Source organism: Lactuca serriola, chromosome 1 (genome assembly GCF_051521515.1).
Source record: "Lactuca serriola cultivar US96UC23 chromosome 1, Lser_US96UC23_V15, whole genome shotgun sequence".
In the NCBI taxonomy this organism is placed as follows: Eukaryota; Viridiplantae; Streptophyta; class Magnoliopsida; order Asterales; family Asteraceae; genus Lactuca; species Lactuca serriola.
This window is the reverse complement of record NC_136408.1, coordinates 43,884,104-43,893,247: the sequence shown is the minus strand read 5'-3', so window position 1 is coordinate 43,893,247 and position 9,144 is coordinate 43,884,104. Positions and strand designations below refer to the sequence as shown.

At 35.9% G+C, this 9,144-nt stretch overlaps 1 protein-coding gene across 4 annotated transcripts; it reads left to right on the top strand.

Moving 5' to 3' along the window:
- Nucleotides 1–1,508: 1,508 nt before the first annotated feature.
- LOC145086325 (ABC transporter C family member 8-like) lies at nucleotides 1,509–8,123 on the top strand. 4 transcript variants are annotated; one of them, XM_079024093.1, is made up of 14 exons: nucleotides 1,509–1,679; nucleotides 1,814–2,135; nucleotides 2,204–2,373; nucleotides 2,667–4,597; nucleotides 4,689–5,009; nucleotides 5,116–5,202; nucleotides 5,308–5,910; nucleotides 5,986–6,150; nucleotides 6,234–6,528; nucleotides 6,625–6,839; nucleotides 6,925–7,230; nucleotides 7,313–7,376; nucleotides 7,583–7,822; nucleotides 7,900–8,123. In XM_079024093.1, the coding sequence occupies exons 3-14, from the start codon at nucleotides 2,349–2,351 to the stop codon at nucleotides 8,010–8,012; spliced, it is 4,365 nt and encodes a 1,454-aa protein (XP_078880219.1). In that variant the 5' UTR covers nucleotides 1,509–1,679; nucleotides 1,814–2,135; nucleotides 2,204–2,348; the 3' UTR covers nucleotides 8,013–8,123. The 4 variants fall into 4 exon arrangements, with proteins under 4 accessions (XP_078880219.1, XP_078880208.1, XP_078880214.1 ...); XM_079024082.1 differs by having other exon boundaries at nucleotides 1,793–2,135; XM_079024088.1 differs by having other exon boundaries at nucleotides 1,754–2,135.
- Nucleotides 8,124–9,144: the final 1,021 nt, after the last annotated feature.

Below are 9,144 nucleotides of genomic sequence, written 5' to 3'. Positions count from 1 at the left end.
ATAGGATCTCCGACATAAAACATTGGGAAGTGATAATGATCATCTGCCTTGATGTGTCTTATTAATTTAAAACTAAAATTACAAAGATGATGAAGGTGATACGAGTACAAGTGTAACGGTGGAGCTAATCGTCTATCTAGTGTGTGATTTACAAGTATTATTTATAGTCTAAGCTAATCAACAAGAAGTCTAATTTCGGGATCCTTCTTGAATAGGTATTTACACGTTGTTTAACTTAGTATCCCCGGATCTTAAGCTCAGTTAAAGTGACTTTCCGTTGAGAATGTGTGTTGTGTTGACTAGTTCTGTACATGTGAGGAAAATAAAGGAAAATATAGTCATTATAAGTGTTAGAAATATTAGTGGTAATAATCAGGATCCTGTGATATATTTAAGGATCATGAGTCTTCAGAAATATTTAAGGATTCTTAATATGATTCAAAGATCCTGTCCCTAACAATGATATTTTTGTTTAAAGTAAAAGTTAAAATTTTATACTTTAGAATATAACTTTTTTCTTTTTATTCAAAATTTTTGTTAAAGCTTTCAAAAATCCAGTGCAAACCTACCTTTAATCGTTCAAAATCAAACATAAAATCAAACGATTAATAATCTCTGAAATAACTTAGTACCTTAAGCTTCACAGAGTGGGAGCGGACATCGGTCGGCAAATCCGACGTGGGGTCGATGAACACCGAGCCACGAACTCGGCATGCCGAGTTTAGTGGCCAAACTATGTTTGGTTGAGGTGAGTTCGGTGCACTCGGGACCATTCCTCCCAATCTTATAGAAAATAGAGTATGTCATCTTAACAACCATATAGAAATAAATGATTAATTAAATAATCGAATTTAAGTGGGAGTAGTTGGGCTATAGCATATAATAAACTAAAGTCGTATAAAAGTTAAGAAAAAACTATTTTGAATTTCGACATGCATACTTTAAAAAATAAAAATTTGTTAATAATCGAACTATTTTGAATAAAGTTTGTACTGTTTTGTAGTGTAATATATATAACTTTTTTTTTTGTTATTTTAATACATAACTTGAAAAAGATTGTGATAATGTGTACCTTTATCGAAAATCCAAGTTTCTCCAATGATATCAATGGATGATGGTTAGAAAATAGAAGTGGTCATCAAAAATGTTAAAGATCTCAGATCTTGTATTCGGTCTTTGGTGCTATCATCATTTAATTCATAATAAATTATGTAGATTTTTTATTTGAATATTTAATATTTTAATTTATCAAATATTCGATCAACCTTACACAGAGAGAAAGCAGTTGAGGGACTATGATATACAATTTGTCTTTTAAGGAAGGCTTCCTTCTACCCATGTGCAGCAAATGGGGTCTTGTTTTAAAAACGAGATACGACATTATAGTAGAGCATCTTGTTTTCGTATTAATAATCCATAAATTTTATATATCATTTCATAAAGTTATTTATTTTCTAACATAACAATTATACAATAAAATCCGAAATTTAAAATGTTACATTAATCGAGTTTGAACTTATCCTAGGGTTGTTGAGTTGAGCTCAAGCTTATCTCAACTCGTTTACAACACACTTCTATTTAGTAAATGTTCAAGGATTTTGATTATCAGATGTTACGACCAAATACTTCATAAAACAGATAAACAATATTCTCTGAAGGTCCATACCACTTGATCCCAGGTCACATTAGTTTTAACATAATTTATTCATATTTTTTTTATCAACATAATCATTTTATTCCTGTCATGATACAGTCATAGTAATGCCTATTGCTGAAATAGTATTCATCATAGGACTGGCGTCCGTCTGTGCAGTTTTCTACTGAAGCAGACATGGAATCAAAAAAGAGGAAAAAAACAGTGAACGCATGTTTTCATGCACACTGATTGAGAAGACGACGACGTCGGTTGGAGTAAGAAATCGGTGAAAACTTGTTTTCTCCATGCTCAGACGATTGACATGATGGCTATGAATGTTATTCATCCAGCTGTTCTTATCTAACAAGACGATAGCGGAAGCGGCGTGCAAATGAGACCTAATTGGAAGAAGCCAAAAACTTGGGGAAAATTCTGACATATCTGATAGGGGAAGAATGCTGCTGTCATCTATTCGTCATTTTCCTTTTGGAATTTATCTGTAGGTGTCTTTCCTACCACCATGAATTTTTGACATGATACATGCGTAATGTATTTGTCTTCTTCTAGGCCGAACTTGCTAAATCAATTCACCACATGAGTGTGCTACTTCTACTAATCGAACGTTAGGTTCATATATTTGTGCTACTAGTGGTGGTGGTGGTTGTCAATGGCGGATTGAAATTTGAAGAAATTGTTGGATCGGAGATATTCAATGGCACCTATGAGAATTTTACTTGGTAGCTTCGCTCTCCGTTTTTTGACTATGTTTAATTTCACTAACCAGCATCAATTGTTTATGGAGATAATTGTGATGTCTTGATTGTGTTTGTTTATATGACTTGCGATTTTCATTGCGCGTTTTACCTACATCCACACATAAACATCCAAAATTTATGCAATTCAACTCTGCTGATTAATCTATATGAATATTCATTAAGATTTGATTAATTTCCTTGTGTGTAGATTGTCACCTCATTACCATAATTTCTAACATTGTTGATGCAACTGCTAACTATTAGTTTATGGACAGGGGGTGATTTTGATTTGCTTTCACTATCCACACAAATAAGTATTTCAGACATCTTCAACTTGGCGTTTGTCTTTATCTTCTACCTTCTGCTACTCGTAAGTTATCTTAGGAAAAGTAACACCAACAGATCCAGGGGAAGAAGTGATTGGATATCACTCTCAGTTGCATTTTGTTGTCTTCTTACTTGTATTGCATATGCTATTGCTGGTTTATGGGAGGCAACTGCTAAAACCCCTCAATGGAGTTGGTGGGTTTTGATTACTAGAGCTTTTGTTTGGGTATCTTTGATGGTTTCATTGCTTGTAGAAAGATTCACACCAGTGAAGATTCTGGCTTCTGTTTGGTGGGTTTTCTTTTTCATGTCAATTTCTGTTGTGAACATCTTGTGTTTGGCAGATAAACAGAGCATAAGCATCTTGGTTTTGATGGAATGGGTTGCTAGCTTCTTGCTTTTTTTATGTACTTTAAGAAACATAAAACACTTTGTCAACCAACAAACGTCAAACCAGGCGTTATCAGAGCCCTTATTGGTTGATGAAACACAGGAAGAAGGGCATACAAGCCAACTGGAAGAGCCAAGTTTTCTCAGTAAATTGGTATTTTCTTGGGTGAACCCATTGCTTGCATTAGGTTATAGAAAACCATTAGTTCTTGAAGATATTCCATCTCTAGCATCCGTAGACCAATCATCCACAGCCCATGAGAAATTCACCAAGGCATGGGATTCACTTCAGAGGGAAAAGACCACAAACAATGGTAACTTGGTTCCTAAATCATTAGCCAAAGTTTATTTCCTAGAGATGGTTTTATCAGGACTTTGTATCTTTCTTAGGACTCTATCTGTTGTCATTAGCCCATTGTTACTCTATGCCTTTGTTGACTACTCCAAAAGTGACGCACAAGATCTACATCATGGACTCTTGTTAGTAGGGTGTTTAATTGTAGTAAAGGTAGTAGAGTCATTAACTCACCGACAGTTTTTCTTTAATGCAAGAAGAACTGGCATGAGGATGAGATCTGCTTTAATGGTGGCAGTCTATGAGAAGCAACTCAAGCTTTCTGTTCTAGGAAGGAGAAGGCATTCGACAGGGGAAGTTGTAAATTACATAGCAGTTGATGCTTACAGAATGGGTGAATTTCCTATGTGGTTTCATATAGGGTGGTCATGTTTCCTCCAACTATTTCTTGCTATTGGTGTCTTGTTCTCCATAGTAGGGGTAGGTGTTCTTCCTGGTTTAGTACCCCTTTTAATATGCGGGCTTCTTAATATTCCATTTGCAAAAGCTGTTCAAAACAGTCAGTTGGAGCTTATGGTAGCTCAGGATAAAAGATTGAGATCCACTTCTGAGATCTTAAACAACATGAAGGTCATAAAGTTACAATCTTGGGAAGAAAAATTCAAGAAATTAATTGAATCTTGTAGAGAAACTGAATTCCATTGGCTTAGAGATATTCAATTCAAGAAAGCATATGGCACGGTTTTGTATTGGATGTCACCAACGCTCGTTTCTTCATTTGTATTTTTTGGATGCGTGCTTTTGAAGAGTGCTCCTTTAGATGCTGCCACTATTTTTACAATTTTGGCAGCATTAAGGAGTATGGCGGAGCCCGCAAGGGTTTTCCCTGATGCACTTTCTGCATTAATCCAGGTCAAAGTATCCCTTGACCGGATCAATTCTTTCTTAGTTGACGATGAACTTAAAGATAACAGAATGGAAAGAGACCAAGAACTTGAAAGTTCCCATGATGGTGCTATCAGAATCCAGAATGGGAATTTCACTTGGGAACCGGAATCACCCATTCCAACTCTTCAAAATGTAAATCTTGAAGTGAAGCATGGGCAAAAAGTTGCAGTTTGTGGGTCAGTTGGTGCTGGAAAGTCATCTTTGCTATATGCTATACTTGGAGAAATATCCAAAACATCAGGAACAGTAAGTTCACAAACTCATTTTTTAATTTCTTTTATAATATCCTTGTAATTTTATATGAAGTTGAGTTTCGTTTTTTTTTTTGGTTTTCCAGGTGGGTGTATCTGGTTCAATCGCATATGTTAGTCAAACATCTTGGATCCAAAGTGGGACAATTCAAGATAACATACTGTATGGGAAGCCGATGGAGAGAAGTAAATATGAAAAGTCCATAAAGGCGTGTGCTTTGGATAAGGATATTGAAGCTTTTGACCATGGAGATTTAACAGAAATAGGACAAAGAGGGCTTAACATGAGTGGGGGACAGAAACAGAGGATTCAACTTGCTCGAGCAGTTTACAATGATGCTGACATCTATCTTCTTGATGACCCTTTCAGTGCTGTAGATGCACATACATCAGCAACTCTCTTTAATGTAATTTTTCAACTTGTTAATTTAAATCAGATTGGTGCTATTAGTTTTTCCTGTCTAGCTACTCTCTTAATCTTTGGATATTAAACTTCTGGATCTTTTGCTTCAGGATTGTGTTATGACCTGTTTAAAGAAGAAAACCGTGATTCTTGTCACTCATCAAGTGGAGTTTCTCTCATCTGTTGACAACATTCTGGTAATCAGAATAAAAAACCTATAAATTTAGTTACACATGATGGCTTTATATATCGGTTTTAAGTCTATTTTACCATTTGCATTTGATTCTTCTTTCCCTTTTAAGGTTATGAAAGATGGTCAAGTTACACAATCAGGAAACTATGAGGAGCTGTTGATGGCAGGAGCAGCATTTGAACAGCTTGTGAATGCTCATAAAGATGCCATTACAGGTTTAGAGCCTTCGCCTTCTGAAAACAAAAATGAAGTAGTAAAACCAGGCATGGAGAATAGTGATAATAAAAGTTATCTCAGTAAAGGAAACAGTGAGGGGCAATTGGTAACAGGAGTGCAGTTGACTGAAGAGGAAGAGAAGGAGATTGGAAATGTTGGATGGAAGCCTTTCTTAGATTACATTGTCATCTCAAAAGGATTATGGCTTTTGTCTTTGTGTGTATTAAGTCAATCCAGTTTTGTTGTTCTTCAAGCAGCTGCAAGTTATTGGCTAGCATTTGGTATTCAAATCCCTAAAATCAGTAACATCATGTTGATTGTTGTTTACACTTTGCTGTCAACCACCAGCACCTTTTTTGTGTATTTGAGATCACTACTTGCTGCCCTTTTGGGATTAAAAGCCTCCAAATCATTCTTTACTAAATTTACCGATTCGATTACACGTGCTCCCATGGTCTTCTTTGACTCTACTCCAGTTGGACGAATTCTTACAAGGGTAAGACTTATTTGGTAACTAATTAATTAAAAGTGTAATTAATTATTTGGTAACATATTTACTATCTTGTGTCAGGCCTCATCTGATCAAAGTGTGATTGATTTTGACATACCCTTTGCGTTTGTGTATTCGCTTGCTGCTGGTATTGAACTACTTGGTATGATTGTCATTATGGCCTCAGTGACATGGCAAGTTCTTATTGTAGCCATCTTCGGTATCATGGCTTCAAAATACGTTCAGGTGAATACTTTATATCTTTTTTTTTTAATCATATAAAAGCTCAAGTCTTTATTAACACGGGTATATCTTGTTGAGAATCACAGGGATATTATCAGCCAGCTGCAAGGGAACTAATGAGAATCAATGGAACCACAAAAGCACCTGTGATGAACTACGCATCTGAAACGTCACTTGGAGTGGCAACAATACGAGCATTCAAGATGCAAGAGAGATTCTTTAAGGATTATATGAGGCTAGTGGATACAGATGCAAGTAGTTTCATTTTCTCAAATGCAACATTGGAATGGTTGGTTTTGAGAATAGAAGCTCTTTCGAACCTGACCTTGTTCACTGCTAGTTTTCTCCTGGTTTTCATACCAAAGGGTTTTGTGCCTCCAGGTATGTGATTTCCACTTGTCTTCATATATATTCATTTGAAGACAACATTACATATATTAAGTGGATAGTTGAATTAATCTTTTTAATTATATATAGGTTTGGTTGGGCTATCTCTTTCGTATGCACTGACATTGACGGGTACCCAAGTGTTCTTGACTAGATGGTATTGTAGCTTGGCCAATTATGTGATTTCAGTAGAACGGATCAAACAGTTTATGAACATTCCATCAGAGCCACCAGCAGTTGTGGAGGACAATAGACCACCCTCATCTTGGCCTTCCAAGGGAAGGATAGAGTTCCAGGATCTCAAGGTAAAAAAAAACTTGTTTTAATTAATTAATCATGTATTATTCCATGATCTAGATGTTTTTTAAAGTGTTTAATTTGTGGTTTCAGTTGAGGTATCGTCCAAACGCACCACTAGTACTGAAAGGTATCAGCTGCACATTTGAAGAAGGGAAAAGAGTAGGGATTGTTGGAAGGACGGGAAGTGGGAAGACAACACTGATAACAGCCTTATTCCGTTTGGTTGAAGCTGATAGTGGCCGGATCCTTATTGATGGATTTGACATTTCCTCAATTGGCCTTAAAGATCTCAGGATGAAACTCAGTGTCATCCCCCAAGAACCAACCCTTTTTAAGGGCAGCATCCGAACAAACCTCGACCCTCTAGGACTTCATTCTGATCATCAAATATGGAAGGTAACCAAATCATCTATCTATATAATCTTTATTTATTTCTTTTGTATTCAATATGCTTATTCTAATGGATTTCCAATTCCAGGCATTAGACAAGTGTCAACTTAAAACTACCATCATGAATCTTCCACATTTGCTGGATTCCTCAGGTGTGTGTGTGTGTGTGTGTGGACCTTAATCATACCAACCAAATCTATTAGAAAAATTAAGAGTTTAAGGTAGTATTTAGTTAGTATGACTGATGGTCAGAGAAGAAATGGAATGGCTCTTTCTCTTTCTCTGTATGAGGTTTTAATAGTATAAGTTTTTTGGGGTTTAGTGATTGAAAAGCTATCATGTTTGACAATTGAGACAGTGAGTGACGAAGGAGAGAACTGGAGTGCTGGACAAAGACAACTGTTTTGTCTTGGAAGAGTTTTACTGAGAAGAAACAAAATCCTGGTGCTGGATGAAGCCACTGCATCCATTGATTCAGCCACAGACGCCATTTTACAGAAAATCATAAGGGAAGAATTCTCCAGTTGCACTGTCATAACTGTCGCTCACAGAGTTCCAACAGTCATAGACAGTGACAAGGTCATGCTCCTCTCATTCGGTATGTATGCTATGCTCCTCTAATTTTCTATACTATATATGCAATATGTTCAAATGAAATAAATAACTAATTTGCAGGAAAAATGGTGGAGTATGATGAGCCTTCAAAGCTACTGGAGACTACTGAATCTTTCTTCTCCAAGCTTGTAGCTGAATACTGGTCCAGTTGCACAGCAAGGAACTCTGCCTAAATAATTAATTACATACTTGCTATCAGTCTTATTAGTAGGAAATTTATATATATTGTGGCTCAAACTCAAATAATTATATCATCATTCATAATAATAGTGTTTTAGCTCGAACCTGATATTGTTTTAATAGATTATAGTTGATTACATTTGTAATAGTAAATTACAGAAATGGTTCCTACTCCAATGAGTGATTCTCCTGTCTCTTCCTGTTGCCATTTTGGTGAAGTCTTGCCTTGCAATTAACCTTGGCCACTCCTGATTGAAACCTCCAAGATTAGAACTTGGGACCTCCCTTATGAGGAGCTACTTCCTTTAGCAGGTGAGCTATCTATCTATCTGGTAATGGTTAAATAATAGAGTTGGAATAATGGTGATAAATCTGATTGTAGCCGCGGATTTTGATTTTGAAAAAACTATTAAGAACAAAAAGGGCGTTTTTGTAATGTGAAATCTTTTATAGCATTAAACCTGATCTATTAAAGATAAAGCATCCTGAAAAGCAAGCAAATCAAGCCCAGAACTGTAGAAAACATTTGCCACTGAAAACACCAGAAATCAAGAAAAATACACGAGGCTCCCTTTGAAACATGTTTTGTTCCCTGATTGATTTGCTGAAAACAAACAAAATGGAACGGGAGTAGTGGGGGTCTTCTTCGGAAGCCATTTGAAATCATCTGAGGAAGAGAAACAAGGAAAACAAGAAACAAAGAGAACCTCAAACAAGGTCTCACCGGTGTTGCCAACCTCTGCAACAATAATAGGAACAAAGACCGTGTATTCCGGCGTAAGCAATTGGTGTAGCTTCATTAGCATCATCATCCTCTGAAACAACTATCATTTTTTTTTTTAAACTTTTAGAAATTATAAACCAATAAAAGAAATTAGAAATGGTAAGAACGGTCATTTTACATAGAGGAACCAAAACCACAACAAAATTCATTTTACATAGAGGAACCAAAACACAACAAAATTCAATGAATCATTACAAAAAGAAGTTTGGACTGAAATCATAAAGTTTTTTTTTTATCAACCTTAAGGACCATTTATATATGAGCTTATACAACCTAGATCGGCTTCACTTGTCTTGAAAATCTTAAAAACAAGTTTTCCAATGATTTAAGTCCAACATAGT